This window comes from Podarcis cretensis (genome assembly GCF_951804945.1).
Source record: "Podarcis cretensis genome assembly, chromosome: Z".
Taxonomy (NCBI): Eukaryota; Metazoa; Chordata; class Lepidosauria; order Squamata; family Lacertidae; genus Podarcis; species Podarcis cretensis.
The window spans coordinates 22,880,142-22,905,955 of record NC_137184.1 but is presented as its reverse complement, the minus strand read 5'-3'; the positions used below and the strand labels follow the sequence as shown (position 1 = coordinate 22,905,955).

General features: G+C 41.8%; 1 protein-coding gene and 1 pseudogene across 2 annotated transcripts in view; both read left to right on the top strand.

Annotated features, from left to right (window-relative positions):
• LOC307207674 (cysteine-rich hydrophobic domain-containing protein 2-like) overlaps positions 1-18,814 on the top strand; it is a 32,079-nt pseudogene extending 13,265 nt beyond the window's left edge. Inside the window, exons 2-6 of the transcript XR_013843926.1 lie at positions 5,891-5,945; positions 8,097-8,252; positions 11,293-11,349; positions 11,633-11,692; positions 13,722-18,814. The product of XR_013843926.1 is annotated as a cysteine-rich hydrophobic domain-containing protein 2-like (transcript). The remainder of the gene's footprint in view (positions 1-5,890; positions 5,946-8,096; positions 8,253-11,292; positions 11,350-11,632; positions 11,693-13,721) is intronic.
• A 5,678-nt stretch (positions 18,815-24,492) lies between these two features.
• Positions 24,493-25,814, top strand: part of LOC307207792 (uncharacterized protein) — a 37,480-nt gene continuing 36,158 nt past the window's right edge. Inside the window, exon 1 of the mRNA XM_079961853.1 lies at positions 24,493-24,753. Coding sequence (XP_079817979.1) covers positions 24,690-24,753 — 64 coding nt within the window. The 5' untranslated portion in view covers positions 24,493-24,689. The remainder of the gene's footprint in view (positions 24,754-25,814) is intronic.

Below are 25,814 nucleotides of genomic sequence, written 5' to 3'. Positions count from 1 at the left end.
GCACAGAACAATGGCAGTCCTGTACAGGGGTTATTTACTTCTGAGTTAAAAATAATAATAAACCTTGCTTTTTGTTTAAGCCTCCTCCCTCCATTCTCCCATTTTGTATATGTGTGCAGGGTTGTGCGCCTGTGTCTCCCTTCATGTCTATTAGGGAACATTTTCTCACATTTCCATTGAAATCTATGCCACTAATTATATAGCTTTAATTTTAGGGAAAGTGTCCTAATTTAAAAATTACCATAAAACAACAGTTGGAATAATTTGTTAAAGGTAATACAGACCTCTAAGTAGCAGTAGTTTCCAGGACATTACCCCATTTGTCTCTTCATAATTTCATCCTTATTTCAAACATTGTGTTATATCAGTATATCACGATGTTTAACTGGTGACATATTGCGATGTTGAAAACCAGACATCGTGCAGACCTAGCTGCAGCCATTTTCCTTTCTGTAGGATACCATTTCAGTGTGTCAATCTCCATGTATTTTCATTTATCAAAACATACATTACAGGTAGGACCTACATTTCTGGTTGGGGGCAGGGGTTCCTCCCTGAGGTACTTAACACTGTTTCTAGTCCATTATTGTTGTTCCCATTTTTAAACAACGCAGTGTTAAATCATTCATCCAAAAGTCCTAGGTGGAGCAATATTATGAAGATCCACTTGGGGGTGCCAAATAGCGGACTCACAAGCCGCCATTTTATAAAAGATAACAGAGTGCCTCCATTTTGTCTGGCTTTTGGAGGGTGGTGCAAGGACTCTGGCACAGCCTCCCCTAAGCCGGAAGCTCAAGAAGTGCTTGCCCATCTTTGGGAAGGAGGGAAGGGCGCTAGGACCACAACAGAGACCTGAATCTTCCTTCCCACAGCCAGAGCAGTGCTAGCAGTACAGTTCCCCAGGCTGAGATGCCACAATTTTTGCAAGATCCATAACTGAGAAACTCCACTAGTGGGTGAGAAATATTGGCCTCAAAAGGTTTGGAAGGACAGTATGAGGGTTCTGAGGTGCTGCCATGGCCCTGACACTGCCCTGCAAAGCTGGGAAAGCCTTATGAGATTGCAGTTTTGCGCAGGTGTCTCTATGCGTGGGAATAAATAAATGGAGAGTGGGTTTCCTTTTATTTAAATTAATCTACTTACTCCCCCCCCCACACCTCCTGACACCTGAGCCCTGCTGGGTCCCTCACATGGAAAAATAGATTGGGGTCATTTACTTCTGAGTTCAAAATAATAATAATAATAAATCTTACCCTGCTGTTTAAGCCTCATTCCTCCCTTCTCCCCTTCTGTGTGTGTGTTCCTTTTTCTGGGTTTCCTCAGATGTGCCTCTATTTTGTCTGACTTTGGGAGGGCAGGGCAAGTGATCTCTGAGAGCCCTGGATCTTTCTTCGTAGACAGAAGAACAGCACAGAGAAATTGAGGTGGCAAAAATGTGAGAAGATCCATTTTATTTGACTTTGGGAGGGTGGCTGGTACCGCCCTCCCAAAGTCCGGAAACCTTATGCCTTTGCGCAGATGTCTCTGTGTACGGGGAATAAGTAAATGGATAAGCGGTTTCCTTTCTTCTCCATTTATCTATTTATTTCTCTCTGTAGTTCCAGAGACTCATAAGCCCTTTCTGTCTCACATGGCAAGAGATGCGAATGCTGCTGTCCAGTGCTGCTTTGAATAACTGCTGCCTTCAGTTGCTTAAGCCTTGTTTCTTCTTTCTCCCCTTCTGTATCTGTGGGCATGCTTGTGTGTCTTTGTCTCCCTCATGTCTATCAGGGAACATTCTCTCACATTTCCTTTGATATCTATGCTACCAATTACATCTACAACTTTAATTTCAGAGAAAGTGTCTTAATTTAAATATTATCCTTACTATAAAATAACAGTTGTAACAATATGTTAAAGGCAAGGAGATATTTATAAGTTTCAGATGCCTAAGTAGCAGTTGCTTCCATCTGTATTTCAGACATTGTGTTATGCTGGTATACCGCGATGTTTAGCTGGTGACGTAGCACGATGTTGAAAACCAGACATTGTCCAGCCCTAGCTGCAGCCATTTTCCTTTCTGGGCTATGTTTATGTAGGATATTCATTTCAGTCTGTCAATTACATGCTTTTTCAAGGAGCAGAACCTCATATATGATACATTGCATATAGGACCTGTTTTTTTTTGTAGGGATTTTTCATCCCTCAAGTGCTTAATGCTGTTTTCAGTCCATTATTGCTGTTCTCATTTTACGCAGAGCTATGCTATTTCATTAATGCAAAAGTCCTAAGTGGTGCAATATTATGAAGATCCACTTGGGGTGCCAAATAGCGGACTCAAAAGCAGCCATTTTATAAAAGATAACAGTGCCTCCATTTTGTATGGCTTTTGGAGGGTGGCGCAGGGGCTCTGGGATGCCAGAGCCCTGGCATTGCCTTCCCAATGACGGAAGCATAGTACTTGCTTGCCCATTTTTTGGAAGAAGGGAAGGGCTCTAGGACCCCGCAGTAGCCCTGGATCTTCCTTCCCTGAGCCAGAGCTGTGCCCAAGGTTTTTCTCCACAGTTATATCTTTCCTGTTGTATCTTTCAATAGATCGTCTATAGTCCATTATCTTATCCACCTTTGGGAAATTGAGATAAGGGCTCTGGGATGCCCTCTAGCACCACCCTCCCTAAACCCGGAAAACCTTATGGGATCACAGCTTTGTTCAGGTATCTCTGTGGGTGGGAATGAGAGCAAAGGAGGGTTTCCTTTGTTCTCCATTTATCAATTTACTCTGTTCTGCAGCTCCTGACACTTGAAAGTGCTTTCTGCCTCATCTCTGAAATGAAGCATGCTACCACCCTCATCCGGGGCTCGCTTGGAAGCAAAGTCTTGTCCTATGGAAAAATAGACTGGGGTTATTTTACATATGAATAAATAATAAGAATAATAAACCTTGTCCTGTTGTTTAATCTTTCTTCCACTCTCTTGCGTTCCTATTTCTGTGTCTGTTAGGGAACGTCCTCTCACCTTTCATTTCATATCTATGCCACGTATTACTTCCACAGCTTTAATTTTAGAGAAAGTGTAATAATTTTAAAATTATGTGTTCTACAGAATATTGTAACAATATGTTAAAGGTAAGTAGATATTTATGTTTCAGAACCTTAAGGAATAGCAGTTGCCGGGACATAGCCCCATAGTTCCATCCTCATTTCAGACATTGTGTTATATTGGTAATATCACGATGTTTAGCTGGTGACATATCACGATGTTGAAAACCAGACATTGTCCAGCCCTAGCTGCAGCCATTTTCCTTTCTGTAGGATGCTCCATGTAGGATCTGCTTTGGGGAACGGGGGGGGGGGGGTTCTTAACGTTTCCAGTCCATTATTGTCATTCTTATTTTTACACAGTGCTATGCTATTTAATTAATCCAAAAGTCCTAGAAGGTTCAGAATTGAGAAGATCCACTTGGGGGCACCAGATATTAGCATTGCAAAGGCTCCATTTTGTGAAAGATTACAAACTGCCTCCATTTTGTCTGGCTTCCAGACCCCTGGCACTACCCCCTCCCCCGAAGGATAGTAAGTGCTTGCCCATCTTTGGGAAGGAGGGAAGGGCTCTAGGACCATGCCAGAACCCTTCCTTCGCAGAGCCAGAGCAGTGCAGGCGGGACAACAGAACAAAGGCAGGAAAATAAAGCCGGGAAAACCTTATGCCGTAGTTCCGATGTTTCTCTGTGTTGGAGTAAATAGAGAGGGTTTCCTTCACTCTCCATTGCTCTGCAGCTCCTTAAACTTGAAAGTCTTTTTTGCGTCATTTCTCAAGAGCTGAGCTGTCCAGTGCTGCCTTTGAACTGCTGCTGGTCTCAGCTGGGATTGGCTTGGAAGTCACCACTTGTTCCATAGAAAAATAAACGGCAACTATTTACTTATGAGTTAATAATAATAATAATAATAATAATAAACATTGCTCTGTTGAATCTTCTCTTGTGCCTTCTCAGCTTCTCTCTCTCTCTCTCTGTCTCCCTTGTGTCTGTAAGGGAACCTCCTCCCACCTTTCCTTTCATATCCATGCTACTAATTACTTCTACAACTTTAATTTTAGAGAAAGTGTCCTAATTTAAAAATTATTTGTATTTTAAAATAACAGTGGCAACAATATGTTAAAAACATGGGGGGAATTAAGTTTCAGACCCCTAAGTAGTAGCAGTTGCCAGGACATTACCCCGTTCACCTCTTCATAATTCCATCCTTATTTCAGACATTGTGTTATATTGGTATATCGTGATGTTTCGCTGGTGATATACGACTATTTTTAAAAACAGACATCATCCAGCCCTAGTTACAGCCTGACCTATATTGATGTAGGGTGCTCTTTTTAGTTTATCAGTCTCCATGTGTTTTCAAGGAGCAGAGCGTCATTTATCATATGATACATTGCATGTAGGACCTGCTTTTCTTACAGAGTTTTTTCTTCCTTGGGGTACTTAACACTGTTTGCAGTCCATTATTTCTGTTCTCGTTTTTACATATGGTAGTTAATTTCATGCATTCAAAAATCTGAGGCGGTGCAAAATTGAGAAAATCCATCTGGGGGCGCCAAGTGCACAGTGCCACTTTATGAAAGGTTGCTGTTTTTTTTCCTGCAAAGTTTTCCTGCAATGGGGGCCAAGCCATGGTGGCTTGAGAAGAACCAAAATCTTTTCATGAATGTGTGCCTGTGTATCCCTCATGTCTTTGTCCCTTTCCTCTCTTCTCCGCTTCTGTGTGTACACACATGTATGTGTCTCCCCCTCTACATTCCCCATTTTCTCCTCCTTACCATCGTACTCTCCCTAATATTCCCCTGCCCCTTTGCTTTCTCACACATTCCCCTCCCACACCCCCTATGCTTCCTTATGTGCTTCTTCACCTTCCTTTTTGTTCCCTCTGGCCCACACCCGCTGGTGAAAAAGAAGGAGAGAAGTGTTTTCATTTCCATTTCCTGGAGTTTACGGTTTTGGTGCCCCATAAATAGCTTCCCTCCGTATTAAAAATAAAGGTTGATGGTTTTTTTTAAAGAAGGAGGTTATCTCTTTGCCACATAGTTTCATCTTTATTTCAGACATTGTGATACATTGTTTTATTGTGAAGTTTAGCTGGTGATATCTAACCTGATGTTGGAAATCAGACATCGCCTAGCCCTGGTGTATGCAAGGCAGGTAGCAAAGCCAAAATGACACTGCTGTGATTCCATCCTGTGAGGGACCCACTGGGATTACTGGGATTACTGTTAAGATGTTGCGTCATTTTGTCATCCAAAGGGGGGGGGGGTGTTCAAAGTGCAATAACTTTTGCATCAGTTTTGTTGAAAGGATTATGCCCCTAATTCCTAGAGTCATATTCAGCTGATGAGTCTCACTAGCAGAATCCCAAGAAAGGACTGCACAGCTTTAACCCTCTCCCCCCACATGCCCCCCCCCAATTGCCTCTATGAGGTTCACGAGAAACTCTGGAATAGGATATGGGGAGAGAAGAGGGGGGATCATTCTGTCTGAAACAATTGTCAAGAGCTATGTTGAATTCCTCCTTTAGTTTTCAGGTTCTGCAATAATCTCAGCAAAGTACTCTTTATAGTTCATCAGGCTGTGGGCATAAGCAAGTAACGGATGAACTTTATAGTCACTACTTAATACAAATAGAAACATCAATTGCCCTAATAGTCTATAACCATGAAAGTGGGAGGAAGGTGCATGCCTTTGGATGTGGTTTTTAAATTAAGTGTTAATAAAAGGAGCTATGTTCTCTGCACGTTTTCAGTAGTACTTTAAAATGTACTATGAACACTTGAAAGCTGATGTGGAAAGTAGCAGTGATATATAATTTATGGCGTTAGAAACAAGTTAGTAGGTGGAAATACTTTTTCTCTTTTGTTTTTTAAGGTTTGGCTTAACCAACAAGTTTGACACCGAATTTCCCTCTGTTCTGACAGGGAAGGTAAGTCAGCACATGTACCCCGTGTAAACTGCAAAAATGCTTTTCTTTCAGTCGGCTGAATGTCTTAAATGTTGAAAGAACTGAAAGATCTGGTGATCCTGACCTGTACTCCTATATTTTGAGATCCAGCCACTGATTTTCATGGAATTTACATTCAAGTTAATGTGTTGTGGAGCAGAGTACCAGGTGTTGGTTCGTTGACATCTTAGTCACTTCATCTTATTGGATTCAAGGTTCATTTAGCTCTTCCCAGAATCCTCATTTTGTTTTATTTCTTCTCTCTTACATCTATAATTTCCACAAATCTTGCTTCAGCTTTCTAATGTCCTGGCACACAACTAATACCTTGTGCAATAGGAATCTGTACACTTTTAAATGTAAAGTGCCTTGTACATTTTAAGCACTAACAAATTATAAATGATGATGCTGTCTGGAACACATATTATCTTTGGTTCTGTAACTACCATCCATTTCATTTTCAACACAGGCATAATTTAAAATACTTAAGTTAAAGTCAGTAGTAATTACCATGCAACATTTTTAATATCATGGAATTCTGGATTATAACAATGCCAATACATACTAATTTTAGCAATAGTAAGATATTGCTGAGTTATAGCAAGTATTGTGAAGATATTCTGCTGAGTGTGTTTTGTTCCTTATACAGTATATTTAATCCTGTACCTTTACCTTTATATTTAAAAAGGATATTTGTAGGATTAAGATGCAACAGAACAATTATGTTTAAACTCCACATTTCAGATTGCTGGATTGCTTTTTAATATTTGAATTCTTATATTATTGATCATACATGTTGATAATACAAAGTATCTTCATAAATAAAGAATGTGAACATATTTTGTGTAATTTTTTTTTAACTGAGATAACAGGATTGAGATTTTGTTTTAATTTGTACAAAAGGAAGTTTGTAAGTAGGAAGCCTATGAAAAGACAAGATGAAGAATGGGGATAGGTCTCAAAATATAGTCCCTAACAATAAATTTTGTTTCCCTCCTCTTCAACTTTACAATCATTCTTTTTCCTTGGTAAATCTTTGAGTTCACCCCGAACTCTTGTCCCCTTTTTTTTGTTCACTTAATTCTTTTAATGGATATGTTGGTAATCTTCTCAACATGCAACAGAATTGCATGTTCAGGCAAGAAGTCTCACTCCTAGCTTTCAGTTCTTAGTTGATGGATGAAAATATTGGTTTGTGATATATGGCCTTAAATCTGCCACTTCCCTGTCACCTTGATCAATCAATAATCCTTTAGGGGGAAAGTCCAGTTTCCTGTCCTGATCTTAAAACAACAAGGACTTCTGTGGGGAAATTGGTGTCCAGTGCAAGGAAGTGTAAGTCATAAAACATTCCCTTCGTATTGTAATTTGGCACAAGGCGTGATTGATTGGGCTGTGATTATGATGGCCAAAGAAGGGAAAGGGAGCCTGCTGGTCATTTCTCCTTTCCTCTCTTGTATCCTGTTGTAAAATATTATGACCCTTCCCTTCACCTTTATTCCCCTTTATGGTGTGCTGGGCCGAAAAGGAATCTCTTAGAATGCTGTCTGGGTGTTTGGGTTGTTTTTCCTCCAGAAAATTTCTAATTTCCTAAAACACTGTTTTACTGAGGACCACTGTTGTGGTCACTTGCTCCTTGAGGACCATCACGTTTCCATACCTTGTGACCTTTGTGTGAAAAGGATTCCATAATTCACACATTCAGCATTATCCTAAGGACTGTGGGGCTTACCGTAGCCTGCTAAAACTGTATTTGCAGGGGGGGGGGGGAGAGAGCTCACTTTTTACTGTGTTTAACATTGATTATGATGATGATAATAAGAATAACTGATTTGGTATGAAGTTGAAGTATTTAAATCTATTTATGCAGGCAAGAAACACAAGTAAGAATACCAAAAGTGTCTGTAGAGTAACTAAAACAAAAATTTCATCCTTAGTGATTACTGTATTTTCTCACACACAAACTGGCAGTAGAGTTCTAATTCCTGACAGCCTTTACAATATTTTTTTTTTTTTACAATCAAGCAGCATATAAATTTTATGAAATAAATAAATCCCAGAATTATATTTTCTTTTTCTACTTCCTCTCCATATACATCGTTCCCAGTATGGGTTTATCTCTTGTTTTTCCAGGTTGCTCCGGAAGAATTCAAGACAAGTATCAGTCGTGTAAATGTATGTTTAAAGAAGAATCTCCCTATCAGTGTAAAATGGCTTCTCTGTGGCTGTTTGTGCTGCTGCTGCACACTTGGCTGCAGTCTGTGGCCTGCTGTCTGTCTGAACAAAAGAGTAAGTACGCATACAAGGCTACTAGTGTTACCAGCAGCTACCTGAAGTTGCTTGACCTCTTAATTTCTTTATTGCTTTTAGATCATTAGTTGCACAAACCTTTGTTCTTGAATATATATCAAAATAATTCACATCTTTCTTGTACTGACCCTAGAACATCTGTCCTTTTCTGTCAGCATTTTTCTCATTATTTTTTTCAAACAACAAGAACTCTGTTACTCTGATTTATATCCAAATGATAAAAATTCATTACAACACCATAATATGCAGAATTTATTCTTTTAATTAATTGATTCATACATTATTTTCTTTTCTAAACAGTCCTGTGTGACTCATGGCCTTAAATTCTTTACTTGCCTATTAAGTTATTTCTGTAGAAATACAATCAATACTTCTAGATCCCTGAATTTGTTCAGTGTCCTTTCAATAAACCCTAAGTGCCTTGGTTTTGCCTTCTTGAGGCTTTCAAAGCTCTTGTCACCCAAACCTTAGCTAATTGGTCAAAATGCATTCATTTTGATAGAGGGCAGAAGACAGCACAGGTTTGGAAAATAAGGAAGGTACAGAATTATGCCTGTTTTAGGCAGATCTCTAGGAACCTCTACTCACTTTAAATTAGAGAAATTAGAGCTATTTCAGTAGGCCCAGTATTAAATCTGGTTGGTATATTCTTGCTTGAGTGTTAATTTAATTTATTCTTGCTTGAGTGTTAATTCACTTCAAACCAGTTGCCACCAAGATCACCCTGTGCACTTGTGCCAAAACTCCAATAGTGTCGCAACTGAATCCCATAGGACTATTCCATCAGGTCATAGAGCAGAGGGGGAGAAAAGAAGCAGGGCTATGATGGGAGTCTCAGGTGAGATACCCACACAGTGGAAGTTGCTTCCAGTACCAGTAACTACATGTAAGCTGAGAAAGGTTCAAATAGTTTACTATTGCAGAAGATAAGGCCCAGTAAAACAGTTATGGACGTAGATATATACAGCTTGTAGGTTTTTGCAGATAGATATACAGTGGTACCTCGCAAGACGAATGCCTCGTAAGACGAAAAACTCGCAAGACGAAAGAGTTTTTCGTTTTTTGAGTTGCTTCGCAAGACGGATTTCCCCATGGGCTTGCTTCGCAAGACGGAAACGTCTTGCAAGTTTGTTTCCTTTGTCTTGCAAGTTTGTTTCCTTTTTCTTGAAACTGTGCATTCAGGGGGTGCAGTTGCGACTTGACAACTCATAGCACGCGGTGTGGTAGCCTTTTTTGAGGTTTTTGAAGACTTTGGTGATTTTTGAAGCTTTTCCAAAATTCGTGCTTCGCAAGACGAAAAAAATCGCAAGACGAAAAAACTTGCAGAACAAATTAATTTCGTCTTGCGAGGTACCACTGTATATAGATGCATACAACTACAAAGTACTGTATCTTGGTTGCTTTAAATAACTTGTATTTTGGTTGCTTTAAATAACTTTAAATAACTTATAACATGTAAAGATGTAACAGTGGACAGGTAACATCGACATACTAACCAACAGACAGACAGACAAACTGCAGACCTACTGGTTGACACACGGAGCTGCCATGACATATCACAGATATAGTCAGAACACTGGCTTGTCTGACCTTGTACCTGTGATTAGCACATCCATGGAATAATTTACACTCATGAAGGAAATTAACCCCTTCTCATTTCCAGTTACTCCACCAGGCTATTCCGTAGCCCCTGCTAACAGGCATTTGGCCCTCCCATCAACTATCACTTGGTGGGAGCCCTTCTGTCAGGCTATCTGTACTGTTTCCATCACAGCTGGTCTTTATAAGAACTGTAACTTTAAGAACTGGTGCCTCACCTTCCTTCCTCCCCCTCCCTTTCCCTTGTGTATTATGTCTTCAGACTGCAAGATTAGGATAGAAATACTTTACATAATATGGCATAAGCCATGGGTGGAAAACCTGTGGCTCTCCAGATGTTTCTGGACTCCATCTCTCCTCAGCCCCATCCTGCATAGACAATGATCATGCAGTGATAGGAGTTGGAGTTAGCAACATCTGGAGGACTACAGGTTCCCCAGCACTGATATAAACTTATGACTCCTAATATGTTTCTCGGCTGTACTACTTCAGACTGCAGTTAGAGGTGGCATGAGTGAATGCTCCCTCCAGCAAAAAAATTAGTCCCTGTATATAGAAAATTTTCTGGAGAAGGCTTTGTTAAAAAGCTGATCTCTTGTTTCATAGTCCTTCCTGCACAGCCTAAGAACATCAGACCCCCTGCTGGATCAGGCCCAAGGTGGATCTGGTCCAGCATTCTGCTCTCACAATGGCTAGCCATATGCCTATGGGAAGCCCACAAGCAAGATATGAGTGCAATAGGACTCTTCGGCTCTTGTTCCCCAGCAATATGACTAGGAACAAGTGTATAGTGAACATTCATAATATAGTTTCCCCACTGTCATCTATCTGGAATTGGAACAGTCCAGATATACTTTTTACTTTGAGGCTAGACACTAATGATCATCAAAATTCCTGACCCCTGTGCAACTTCTGTAAATACTGCAAGCAGTCTGGTCATATATTTCATTTTATATTAATTTTTATTGCTTGCTTGCTTGCTTGCTTGCTTGCTTGCTTGCTTGCTTGAATTTATATGCCTTCCTATACCCAGAAGTCTCAGGATGGTTCACAGAACAAAATATATAAGAATGGCCTTGTTGGATGAGACCAAAGGCCAATATAGTCTTTCCCATAGTGACTAATCAGATGCCTTTAGGAAGCCCACAAACAGGGTATGAGCACAACAACACTTTCCACTCTTGTTCTTCACAGCAAACAGTGTTCAGTGTGGACTATATCGAAACTGGAGAAGACTGTATGTTTTTTATTCTGTTGTGTTTTCCTTCATCCTACCTTATTTGTGTAGAGCCAAACAGATGAGAGATCCTTTGCAGAATTCCTTGTCAATTGCAACAGACACATGGGCCAGTTTTATGGGCCATATTTAAGGAAACTGATTGAATCCATATTCTAATGCTATTTTGGTCATCTTTCCTAGACTAGAAGATCAATTGAGAAGTTGTTAGAATGGGAAAATAACAGACTATATCATAAGGTAAGAAGGGAAGTGGCTGCTTTAATCATGGTGGAGTGTTTCAGGGATTTTTTCAATTTTAGTGTGAATACATTTATTATAAGCAAGTAGTATGCAATTAACAAAGACACATCTCTGGATTAAAGATGCTTCTGTATTGCTTATGTGCCCCAGTTGTAGCCTTACAAATGCTAATATCCCAAATGGACAGATAAAATAACTATACACACAGATAATCATGTTACATTATGCTAAATATTATGTTCCCACTAAGGTAATGCTAAACATTATATTACTTTCCTAGCTTGGTTTGCACTGGAAGTTGAGTAAAAGGAAATGCGAAACTAGCAATATGATGGAGTATGTAAGTACTTTATACTTCTCTGTTAACAGATTGTTGGTTACAAAGGTGTTTCCCTATTTTTCTGACTGATTTGTCAATTAATTGCTCTTACTTTGAACAAAACACTCTTGGCTTTTCTGTTCTGTGCATACTAATTTGGGAATAAGCCCCACTGAAATCTGTAGGAAATCCTTCTAAGTAAACCTGGATAGGATTGGTTATGTATCCATCTGTTTAATTCACTGGGGCACTATCTTTTCTAAAAAGTCTGCCTTATTTCAACATTTGAAGAAAGTTGGTAGCATTGGGAAGAATGGTTAATATGATACAGTGGTACCTTGGGTTAAGAACTTAATTCGTTCTGGAGGTCCATTCTTAACCTGAAACTGTTCTTAACCTGAGGTACCACTTTTGCTAATGGAGCCTCCCACTGCCGCTGCGATTTCTGTTCTCATCCTGGGGTAAAGTTCTTAAGCCGAGGCACTACTTCTGGGTTAGCGGAATCTGTAACCTGAAGCGTCTGTAACCTGAAGCATCTGTAACCCGAGTTGCCACTGTATTGTGCTTCCAAGCTGTAGTTTCAGACCAGTTCCTTGCCTCCAGTTACTCATGTGGTGCAAATTAGATAGGTGGGAAAGAGCTGTCTCTCTCCTCTCCTCTCCTCTCCTCCCTACCCCCCCCCCCCGTCCCCTTTCCTTTCTGTTCATTCCATATATGTTGGTTTCACCAGTTACCATACATGCTGTATTGGACTTCCACATTTTTGGCACTGGGTCCTCATGCTGCTAATGGTGCAGATTGATTTTCTTCTGAAGTTGTCTGTTTGTCCTGTGGATATCATGAATCTACATTTACCTTTGTCGCCGTTGTCATCCGCCCCATCATAAACCATTCTGGTTCATATATATATATTTAAGTAAATGTGGTCATCTTAGGTCCTGAGGTGATGCAGACTGGCCCATCAGACTTTTTTAAAATCACAGATTTCAGCTGTGGCTCTTAAGCAAGCTGGTTGTAGCAACAAGGTATTAGCCATGTACCTTCCATTACAAGGTCTATATCTTTTGAATTTTACAGAACCGTACTGGAATTTCTGAACATTTGAGACTGAGAGTGCTGTGGCACTCAGGGAATTTTCAGTTACATGCATATATGTGCAGACCTTTAGCTCAGATTCCCATAGCCTTTAGTGCTGAATTATTCACCTCCTCCTGGATTAGTTAGGACCTCTGCATGTGTTTAGAGGCGTAACTTGTTCAGGAAAGGCTTCAGATTGGCAGAGTCACCTTTTGCAACCAGCCCTGTACTTGCTCACTGGTGCCATGCACGAGCAGTGGGAAGAGAGGAGCTTGTGCACGGTGCCACAGTGGCTGCCAAGTTTGTGAACAGGGAAGTTTCAAGCTTCCCTTTTTATGGACTTGCCACATTGTTGCAGAAGCTTCATTTCCTACATTACACTGATCATTCAAGTGCTATATAAGGCAACAAAACTGCTGATAACTCTCCCTTTGTTGGTGGTGCCACTTGAGGAATAAACAACCGGAAAGCAGCTGTAACTCAGAAGATGAAAACTGCCAAGTTAGATTCAGTGAAAAAGCACCTTCAGGATCCACTAGGGGGAGCAAGGTCTGAAATACAGTAGTACCTCAGGTTAAGTACTTAATTTGTTCCGGAGGACCGTTCTTAACCTGAAACTGTTCTTAACCTAATGGGGCACATTAGCTAATGGGGCTCCTGCTGCCGCTGCGCTGCCCGAGCACGATTTCTGTTATCACCCTGAAGCAAAGTTCTTAACCTGAAGCACTATGTAACCCAAGGTACCACTGTATTGTCAATTGGGTACACTTCACCATGGGCCTTAGCACCCAACAGCCTTAGCACAGTCAGTATAGAAGAGTTGAATTAAATGGGCCAGTGATTGATTTGGTATAAAGTACTGTCCGTGATTTTACCCAACATATTTAATTACTTGTAGCTTACCTAATATTCTGTACGCTAATGAGCTGAATGTATTGGTTAATATTTGTTTGTGTTTTTTCCCCTTCTATAGGTAATACTAATAGAATTCTTACCAAAATATCCCATATTTCGACCTGACTGAGGAGCAGTATTACCTTTCATGTTATCTGTAGTTTCCTACCTGTAGTGCCTTGTAGGGGATGTTGGAGAGAAGATGGTCTACTATTCTGTGATTTTTAAACACAAAGGTGTTCTTTAGTAGAGTAGCTTCGTTGCTATGTTACTTTCTTTTGTTTTAAGAAGAAAACAATTTGCACATTTTTAATGTTAAATAATGAGGCTTCTGTGTGTACCCTGAATTATTATTTTAAACTTCTTTAATGATGCAGAGTTGTCACTACAGATATAATAGCCACTATTGATATAGACTCAGTGCTGCTTGTAGCCTTTTTTGACACAGTACATCAGTTTCACACTACCTTAAATTCTTGACAGAAACAACCAAGGTTAGCTTTCAGTAACTATTAATACAGTTTTGATAATCCAGTTGTATAAGACTTGCAATGAACAGCAGCACTGGTTTTGTCCTGCACTTGCAAAGTTGCTCATTTTACATTTTGGAAGCAAGGTGAGGGTTCATTTGCAATATAGACAATGGGTCTATAACTATTGCCTCATTGTATAATGTTAAGTGTGATACTACATGAAGGTTTACAAAATGTAATATAATTCCTATTGTTTTACATTTGTTCTACATAGATTTATTATGAATTATGTCTGTAAGCATTCTTCTGATTGTATGACCCATTAGTGTGCCATACTATGAAGCCAGTAATGGGTTTGTGCATACTACCAAAAGTCCCACTCAGGTGCACTTTGTTAGTAAATGAATGCGAAAATGTATCACATTTATAAAGGTATTATTGCAACACCTGTATATCTCCAAGGTGTCACAAACCCAATGGGATTATTGGCTTGAAATTCTTACATCATGCCTGTTAGCTTCCATTGAAACTGGGGGAACTTTCAAATGCATTTTATGATATGGCACTGGGGTGAGTGTCTGCTGTCATGGAGAGAACATCAAAAATCCCCCTGAGTATGGTCTACTCTAAAGTTGCAATCCTAACTCCACTTACCATTGAAACCTCATTGGATTCAATGGGACTTATCTTTGAGTAGACATTGTAGTGAGTAGGATTGTAATCTACATTATGTTTTAAGGACTATGGCAGAACTGAAATACAGTAAAGAAAATAATTTTTTAGCAGAGTTGTACTTGGGTATTCTCTTATAATATTATTTTGTTCAACATAACATGATTCATCCTTCTATGAAGACTATCCCTCTAAAAAAGTTCAAAGAATCTGGGTAAGCTGTACTACTGAAATAGCATGGCAGATCTGGAAGCCACCAGGTTCCTCTATTTCAATAACTTACTCTTTGAATAATTATATGTCAAGACATGCACTCAGCTTGGTGGCTCTTGCCTTGCTTGGTTTTCATTGACTGATTTTGGAGGTGAGGTGTTCATCTATGATTCTGTGAATATCTCTGAATATCTCTCTGTCCAGTGGACTGAATATTATTGAGCACAAAAGGCCACTTATACCTGAAAAGCCTCTAATGAGTGCAGGGTAGGATTCAAGAATTGGGAAGCCAAAAATTCATCAGAAATATTTCTTTGATGAATATGTTAGCTTTGACTCTGGAATGTTTGGTTTACATGTATTTTCACATTACATATTCCAGTTTTACCCCAGTATGTTGCTATAATTGTGACTAAAATGGGATCGGAAGGTGCCTGCAATTTTATGTTGCTTGCTTGTGGCTCTGCTGTAACAGTGGCGATGAAGAAAGCAAGCTACCACCATCATGAGCCTTGCATTGCAGCTTCTTGTGCAGACCAGAGCTCCTGTTTCATCAAGAACTTGCATGCATCTATGTATGCATATACCACTTGCATGTTTAGGGTTGCCCATTTAGTAGAATGGTGGAGCCATTGCTTACTTGGAGCTCTGTGCATGCACCAGAGTGCCTATGGAATCCTTAATATCATGGACTTGACGGGGTGCTCCTTAGTATGCTTTACACTGCACAGCTGCGAAAGCAAAGGATTCTAAGGTATGTGGTATAACTTGAACCTTGAAATATTTAGTGATGCCCAGGCTTCTGGCTCCAGCAGGAAATTGCTGATGGCAAGAGCTATCCAGTTGGATTTTAAAATGGAACACTGAGTATTAAAAATGGAATATCAGTTAAATAGAACTTTTGAGGTGCTGCTTGCTACTTAGACCTTTTTATTACTCAGTGTAGGTATTTCACATTCTGTTAAAATGTTCATGGTATTGAACAGAGGAGTATTGGAAAGCAGAATGAATATTTGAATAGCCAAATAATGTGGCACAGTGTGAAATGCAGTGTAGTGGTTTTCCATTCATTATAAAGGGTGTTGAGAGTTATGTACAGTATTGCCAAAAAGCGTAACTCTAAATATTGTTTCTTGCCTGATGTAACTGAAGCTTCTTGTGCTACAGTGCATTAACTGCCATATTCAAATATCACAGAATAGCCCAAACCCCACAAATCTTACTATTATTCCCCTCCCCTTGTGAGTTTTTCTTTGGATAGTTTCTTAGCACTGAGAAGATTTGAGTGTGTGTTTGACACTCTTTGTAATGAATTCCGAATACTATCCATGTGTCTTTTTAGATGCATGTCATTTCTTTGCTCAGTGGTTATAGTAGAATTCTCAACCCACCCCATTCTTGCTTCAAATAATCATAACACTGTGCCAGGCTTGGAGCTTTTTCATTTTGGTAGTATGTCTTAAATTAAGACTTGTACAAAAACACCTCCACCTTCCCATTCTGATCATATTATGTAGAAGCTAATTCCATAGACACTAGTGTGACTTGTTTCCAATTAATCTCTCTTTTCCTCTTTTGTAGGATTAGGTTACAAATCTTCCAAGTCTCAGACAGTTTAAAAGCTCAGTTGAATTCCAAAGTTTGTCTGACAAAGGGTCCATACGTGTTACCTGTTAGGTGTACAAGAGCCAAATGTTTGTTAATTCGATTTCTAATGAAAAAAACATGGCCCAACAGTGTTGCTACTAATAGTAGCATGCAGAATTTTGTTGATTCAAATAATGTAAGTATTGCATTTTTACAGATGTAAAATACTACCCAATTCATCCTATTTGGGGTAGTATTTGAGGCATGTGTACACAGTGTGAGCCTCCCCCCTTCCTCTTGTCCTCATACTGATTCAACAGCAGTGAAATGCTATGAGGAATGGGGATGTCAGCCCTTTCAGTTTTCAGTAAGCTGCAGGAGCTTTGTGTAAAGCTACAAATATTGCCCCAAACCTGACTTCCTCTTCACCTTCAGATTGCTCTAGCATTGAGGGTTCCACATGGGGAGCCAAGATGCAGCCCGTGGATGATTTTCCCACCCCCATCCTTATTACTGTCCACTTCTCCCTTCCAACACTTGAGAACATTGTATTCAATACCCATGAATGTGGAAGACTTTACTTGGCTCATGATCTGGTCATCTTTTTCTTAATATCCAAATGTTTGTAAGATAGAACCACGTAGCCTTCAGTCTGAAAGTAAATTATATTTGGGGTAGTATTTAACTCCAGCCGTACACAGAGTAGACCCGGTGAAATTAGGGTAAGGGATATGACTAATTGGTTCATTAATTTCAGTGGGTCTACTTTGAGTAGGATTGTGAGGACAGAATACCACCCCAGAGTCTAATTCTGTAAAAACCCAAGTTCTGCTCAAGCCGTTCTGCTATTCTGAGTTAATGTACACACCACCTGAGAGGTGCATCCCAGTATACTTAGTGGCTTTACAAATGATTCTGTGGAGCATCTCCTTGGTTTTCACATTCCCTACTGTGTTTTCAGCATTCCCTAGTGCTGTTTCGAGTGCTTTACATCTTGAATTGGTTGCTCCTTCCATGCTGCCTCTTTAGTTGATTTTTTTTGTGCAGTTGGGCCATCCCCACAACAGAAGCTCCTCTTTTCTTTTTCATAACCTGTAACAGTCAAGTAGATCTACAGCAGAGGTGGGAAACTTGTAGGCCTTCAGAAGTAGGACTCCCAACACCTGTTAGTCCCAGCCAGCATGGCCAATGATGGGAGCTGTGGTCACAGTAACATATGGAAGGCTGCAGGTTTACCCATCTCTGATCTATAGTAACATGCCCAAGTAGTGGAAGAGGAAGTGCCTTGAAGATTTCAGATGTACAGAGCTGTATACATAAAGCTATGGAATTTCATTGGCAAACTGGAAAACCCAAGCCAAACGCTGTCACTGATTTTATGCTGTTGTTCCCTACAAGGTTTAAAGCCATTTTGTATGGTATAGGAGAGGTGGTAGAATTCCATAGGTGAGGAGTGTCCTACATATGTTCCAAATTATAAGTAACAAAGCTTTCCGCATGTACTAAACTAGAACCACAGGGGGTGGGCCACACTATCTCCTTGATGCACTATTTTACTACATGTACGGGTTCTTTTAATTTGGGAGAGCATTCATATATTGGATACTGCACACCTGCAGACTTCTGGTACAGTCCAGAAGTATACCACCTTATTTTGTATATAATATGTATACTGGTTGTTCAGTTTGCATCAGTATTGCAGAACTGGGAGGCTCTGCCCCACCCCAAACTGTGGAATGTATTATAGATATCCTATGTTAAGTCACACTTGAAACCGACCCATTGAAAAACCCATTGATTTCAGTGGGTCTGTTCCTGAATATGACTAACACTGATAAATTCAAAAATCCATTTTCTTGTCCTGATTTAAGATTCAGAACTCTACATGCTCAACTGTGAATATTGCATTTTAGTGTCCTGACAATGACTGATCACTTTCACTTGAAAACACTAGAATTGAGCAATAAGGGGAAGGGGTCAGTGGGTTGATACATGGTGTAAATAATTTTACCATTTTAGTAAACAACATTGCATTAAAATATGTTCACATTCTGTAATCTTGTGAATTTTTTGTTTATAATTATTCGTAACTCATGAAACTTGTTAAACTGTATGCATTTTAATTAAGTCCTCAATACTTCTATTCAGTTTACAAATTAACAGCCACTTTTTAAATAGGATGATCTCATGCCTTGAAGTTTTTAAAATAAAAAACTAATTAAGCTTTGTGTCTGTGACTTCCTGCATTGCCCTATGTCTCCTTTAGCCAACATATGGATGCTAGGTATTTCCACTGTGAATTGCTTTTGGAAATAATTTACTGGTGAACCATTTTTTTGTGATGAGAGCTTTTCTGTTGCTTTGGTTTCTTTATAGGATCCAACCAGACAACATTCCGTAAACAGGCTGTGTTCACAAGTGCTGCACCCATGTATACGGTACTTAATATGCACTAAGGGGAAAGTCAACTTGCAGTCTTAACATAGCCCTGAAGCAACTGCCCCCTGGTGGTCAGACTGTTTATTTTTGTACATTTCTATTCTGCCTATCTTCCATCATCAAAGCTCAGTGCATGTGTGGTTCCTAGGCAGCCTCCCATTCAAGTATTGACCAGACCTGGATCTCCTTGAGCAGTAGCTTCATGTGCCTTCAGGTCATGCCCTAATCTACCTCTTGAATAAAATGCTTCAGTCTTTCCATCCATAATATTGAGATCATTCATTGATACAAGTGATAACCTTATTTTTTAGGGTTGTCAACCAGCACTTTGAAGTCTGATCAGCCACAAGGTGAGGTGTTGGGATTGTTCTGGCCTCCAGACTAATGCTTGGAGGATATAGAGGCCCTTGAAAACTGATGGTGACTCTGGTGAACCGGGTTCGCGTCTCCGCTCCTCCACATGCAGCTGCTGGGTGACCTTGGGCCAGTCACACTTCTCTGAAGTCTCTCAGCCTCACTCAACTCACAGAGTGTTTATTGTGGGGGAGGAAGGGAAAGGAGATTGTTAGCTGCTTTGAGACTCCTTATGGTAGTGATAAAGCGGGATATCAAATCCAAATGCTGCTGCTGCTGCTGCTGCTGCTTCTTCTTCCTCCTCCTCTTCCTCTCAGTCATTTCTGAATGCTTGCTTTAACCTTGACATTGAAGACCTAAAAATGGCTGTGCTTAGTCAAGTCAGACCAAAGGCCAAATTAGCCTAACAGTCAGACTTTCCTGGCCATCTATATGGAGCACAACTAATACAAATTTGCTGCTGTGGGATGTAGTAGGTATAGGAGGGGTAGACACTGGATGTGTCCACCTTTGATCCCCACCCTGCACTCAGCTCTCAGCTCTGGCTGCTAGAAGCTGTCAGCATGCTACAGTGGCCATACCATAGGAAATAATTTCAGCTGGCCAGTTAAGCCAGGTGAGGGTAGCCAATGGGTCTCAAATCCTCAGAGAGTTAGGAACTACCCCTGCATGCAAAGACAGGCTCCAGCAGATTGAACGGACCCAGTAGTGGGTCCAGCATTCAAGGAGGTGGTTTCTGCATCTGCTGCAGATGGAAGTGAGGGGCAGATGGGGCTCATCAGCCTGGGAAGGTAGCCCATCTAGGAAAAGGAAAACTCTAATCCTAAGCCTCCACTGCCATACGGCTATACTCATTTGTGAAAAGACTTCAGGAGTGCACCCAAGGAAAAATCAATACCCGCTGCCTTGCAGGACATTTTGGGAGAAGAAAAGGCTAAGCAATAGACCCTACACAAACCTGTCCCTAAGGTGGTTGGATGGCGCCTTGTACACTTCCTTCCAGCAACTCCTCCAACAAAGCTGGTGCCAAACATATTGCTCTGCTTTTCTTTGGACTACATCAGTGAGGCCGAGAGGGTGGTCTTGTCATCTGGGAAGCCCAGGACCTCCACACACTGCCCAGGCTTGGTCACTGCTCTGGAGAGGTCACTTAGGTACTAACACCATGGTTTGACTTCACCCCTGGGAGCACACTCCACTATCTTGAGATTGATGCCGACAACAACTGTTGCTGTATAAAACTACTTTAGCCTATTCTAATTTGGAACACAGTTTCTGCAATGTAGTTTCCTTCATTTATATCCTGGCGTAAGGCAACAAAAATGGTGTTCTATCACGTACAGCAACCCTGTGAGGTAGGTTAGGCTGATACTGATGGGCTGAAGGTTCATGGCTAAGTGGGACCTTGAATCTTCTCCCGTCCTAGCCTGACGGAACCTCTATAAAACACACTGGTATCAAGCAAGTGCTTGTGATTCTACTGATACTAAATGGAAAGGCTTTCGCACAATTACTACTTCTTTGTGTGTATAAGGCATTTTCTTAATGGGCGGTTGTCTTGTACATGGGCGATCAACAACTTTGGCAACCCAAAAATACTGATTTGGGGTTCAAAAAAAAAAGAGGTCGTCTAATACATGGAAAAATATGATATTTAAAACATTTCTACACCACCTGCCTGGTTTTCCAATGACATTATTTTAGACTGTAAAAGCCCTTGGTATAATGACCAGTCAAATCTGCACCACTGGCATAGATTGCACAATACTAATCTTGTCCTGCCTGTTCCCAGTAGCTGGCCATTCATGATTTTTTCAGGCATTATGCTCCTAATTCTTGATGGGATAATGTTGTATTTGTGTGTGCAATATCAGGCTGGCATGTAATGAGAAGGGTAGGTTTACTATGCAGGGTAAGGATAAGTTATACTGAAGGCTCTTCCCCTTTTAGGAAAATGTTGAGTATTTTTATTTCAGCACCTGAAAGATCAGCATATAACGAGGGCACAAAACAGCCTAGACAGATAGGGCTGGACAGATGTTACAAAGCTTGCTCAGTCTACTTGTGGCAGACAGGGATATCAAAGGAGATCTTGCATTGTGCACAAGTGTTGGGAGTTACGTGATTTGGTTGCTTGGTGGCTGCAGTCATACAGGCTGGTGCCATACTGTGCTTAATTTCAACTTTACTTTACATAACAGTACATTATTAATCTAAAGCTCCTTGCCCGGAGCAGGGGGGCTTCTGCCTTGCCACTGACACAAGGCTGGCTCCAAACTTTTGTGTGGCCTTTGCCAAGATAGCTGCCTTCCCTCTGGCTGTGAGCATAGCAGGCTGGCTAACATTTATTTCATTTATGAATCATTTCCTAAGGAACATCCATCACAAAGTAATTTACAATGCAATAAAAACATAATTGAATTGCACGCAAAACAACTGCAACAACAACTATTACACACACAAATATATATTCAATTTCAAATCCAATACCAATTCCAATATTCATTTAGAAGGAACTGTTAAGAAAGGAACATCTGCAACAGGTGTGGAAAGAACATATAAAGTCTGTATCTGATATTTAAAGGGAGTGGGTTCCAAAGATGCCCCCCCCCACTGAAGGCCTGATTCCGGCCTATTCAATACTGCCTACCTACACTGACTAACTGTGGCTCTCCTGGGCTTCAGGTAAGAGGCTTTCCTAGCTGGAGATGCCAAGGATTGAACCTGGGACCTTTGTTATGCAATGCCGGTGATCTTCCACAGTGTGAAGCTTCCAGAAGGGCACCACTGAGACTCCTAGCGTGTGTGTGTGTGTGTGTGTGTGTGTGTGTAAACGTGCATGGGGTGTGTGTGTGCCAAACTGGATCTTTGACCCAGGCAAAAATGAGCCTAGTTTTACCCCTGCAATAATGAACTTGCATTCAAGTTCTGCTTATCTGTGCCTGTTTTGTCTTTTAAAGAGAAGGGTACCCACTTCTTTTCAATAACATATACAACTATTCATGTATGTAAACTGGAAGACAAAAAGACAAGGCATACCAATGCAGCAGAATGAGGCAGGGGACGGTTGGCAGGCTGTGCCACTTCAGCCAGCAGGAGGTGAGGCATACCAATGTTGAATGTTCCCCTATGGTTTCAAAATGAAACACAAACACACTCACACACTAGTCCCAAACCAGCAATGCAAGTAGAAAACCCATCACAGAAGCTGTTTCTGGCATAGCATTCTCCTTTCTGTGCATATTTTCTTCTTGCAATGTTTGTGTGTTTGTTTTACATATACAGTGGTACCTCGGGTTAAGTACTTAATTCGTTCCGGAGGTCCATACTTAACGTGAAACTGTTCTTAACCTGAAGCACCACTTTAGCTAATGGGGCCCCCTTCTGCCGCCGCACCGCTGAAGCACGATTTCTGTTCTCATCCAGAAGCAAAGTTCTTAAGCTGAAGCACTATTTCTGGGTTAGCGGAGTCTGTAACCTGAAGCGTATGTAACCTGAAGCGTATGTAACCCGAGGTACCACTGTAAACTAGATGGGCACATCAGCTGGGCAGCCAGATTAGCTGTGTGTTTCCCAGCTGCACACCCAGCCATTTACAGAGTCGGTGAGCTTCATTAATGTGTGAGCCCGAAATTCCAGATCCCCCTCCAATCCGATGCCAAAGTTTAGTGCTAAACCATTTGCACAACTTTTGCATTAGTTTGCAGTCAGTCAGACAAGGTTGGGTTTTGGGGTGTCCCTGCGGCCCCCAGTCTGAGTGTCAATTACTCAGTTTAGGAGGCAGCACAAAATGTGGGGTTTACGGCAAAAACGTTGGCACCTGTTTGGAGTCAATTAGACAAGGCTGGATTTTTTGGCATTACAGCACCAAATTATAGGACCAAACCAGTGCACTACTTTGGCACCAGTTTGGAATTAATCGTCAAGGTTGGGTTTTGGGACATTTACTTGCAACCCCAGTTTGAGTGTCAGTTATTCAGTTTGAGGGGCGGCATAAAACGGGTTCGCGACACAAATTAGCACTGAACAGGCATCAATGGGGGGGATCTGGAATTTCGGGGTCACACGTTAATGAAGCTGAGCCAGCGTACTGCAGCAGCTGCCACATTGCGCTAGGAATAGAAAGACCCTGCTCCAAATTTCCCGCCTGCCAGGGGCGCTTTAAGCAAGATTTATTTTTCATTCTCTGCCTTCTGAACTGGAAAAGTGGGGCTGACACTGGATAACCTTCCTGGGGCTGTTGTATGAGAAGCACCTTGATCGTTGACTGTTTCAAAAGCTCCATATAAATTCTAAAGATTAAAAGAGCCATAGGTCCGCGAACCCATACACTTCGCTTCATCATGTCCTCATGGAGGAACGCGGCGGTGCATATACAGTACCTCGGGTTAAGTACTTAATTCGTTCCGGAGGTCCGTTCTTAACCTGAAACTGTTCTTAACCTGAAGCATCACTTTAGCCTATGGGGCCTCCTGCTGCCGTCGCGCCCAATGGAGCACGATTTCTGTTCTCATCCTGAAGCAAAGTTCTTAACCTGAAGCACTATTTCTGGGTTAGCGGAGTCTGTAACCTGAAGCGTATGTAACCCGAGGTACCACTGTATGTAAGTCGCGCGAACGCTCCCCGCGCTCTTATGACGGGTTAGTTTAACCTCTGTTTTGCTAGTAAAACTGAATTTACTGGGCCATGAAACTATGCTTGTCTAAAAAGCGTGTCACCAGCTTGAAAAGTTTGGAAAGCTCTGACTTCAGAGAGCAGCAGCCTGTCACGCTACTTTTCCTTTCTTACGGGACCATCTTTTCCCATGCAAATCCACCTACCCAGCAACCAGCCTTCTTGGGAGGAAACGCGCTTGTGATCAGACTCACTAGCCCCGGGTTATCTTAAATTTTAATTTTGTTTGAAAGGCTGGCCCAAAGCCAAGTAGAGATATTCCCGGCTGGGCGCTAGGACCCGGCCGCTCCTCCCGCAACAGCAGCCGCAACCACCTCTCTGTCTCCGCTGCTCCGACGTTGAGAGGTGTCCCCAACCCCACACACACTTTTTCCCACCCCCTCTCCTTCCGGGGTTAGAAGCCCAAGAAAGGGCAATGGATGGCGGCACCTTGGTGGGGGGCTACTGCTCCAATAGCTCCGCGCGGAGGATAGGGCCGGTTGAGGCGCACCTCCCTCTCTGAATCCCCCCCGGAGTCCTCTGCTGCGCTTGCTGAGAGGCCTCGCTCGCTGGATCCCTTCCTTCCCTTCTTGTGCAACCTCTTCCCGGCCCGCTTCCCTTCCTGGGCTCCGCAGCCAAGTGCCTCCGGCTCCGCCATGGCTACGAATCTGAGAAGCAGTGCCATGCAGACGGAGGACGAGGAGCAATGGCTCTACGGAGGTAGGCAGGCTGGCAGGCGGCGGTGGCAGCCCCGACCCCATCCTTCCCCTTTTTTCCTTTCTGTTTCTTGCTGCTCTGGAGGGTGGGAATGCTGCTCTGGAGGGTGGGAAAGGAGCGCGCGCGCGCGGTGGAACGAAGGAGGATGCCATGCCGACCTAGCGGCGCCTTTGCAAACTTCTACCCGCCGCGCCGCGTTCAATTCTCCTCCGGCCCCTCCCACACCGCCCCTTTGGGCCGGAGATCTGGGACTGCTGCCTGGAGAGTGGAGCCGCTGCGCCGCCGCCGGGGTGCAGCGCGTGGCAAAACCCACCGGTCCGCAGGCTCCCAACGCCGCTGCCCTACCTGCTCTAGGGAAGGAGAGGAAAAGAAGGAGGAGGAGGCGGCGGGGGCGTCTGCCTAGGGTCGCTTTGGACTTCAACTCGGAGGGAGAGCATCTTTCCCTCGCTATCCGGTTCCCTCACGGAGTCGTAGGTAGCCTCCTGCCGTGTAGTGACTATGGCTATTTAATGCCTGACTCGCATCCTCAGGGCACTGCAGAGCGTCACAATCAAAAATTATAATAATTTTTTAAAAATAGAGGTCTCGTTCCCCGAGGAGCTTGCACATTTGTTACAGGGCGATCCTGGAAGTAAGCCAGGCAGAGTTCAGTGGGACTTAGACTCCCAGGTAAGGCTGAGTACAGGGGATGCAACTTCATTCGTTTAAAGTTCGCAGTATTCAGCCAAAGCTCTTGCAGCACCTTGCAAACCAAAATAGCAAATTAGTAAGGCTTTAAAATAACAGGAGCTGTAATGGCTTTTGTATGCTGCCCCATAATGCAAAGTTTTATGGGTATATTACAATTGACAAGTAAGTAACCAGTTTAAGTATCAAATATGTCCTAAAACTTTAAAATCAAAAGCAACATAAACACACATGACCCTCAAATTCACTGCACCCCCCAAAGTTAAAACATAGGTTTAAAAACTAATAGATCCAGGCCACATTGATTTAAAAGGCCCAGTTTTTAAAAATTAACTTGGTTCCAAGTTGTTCAGGGTTTTAAAGGTTAGACCTTGCAC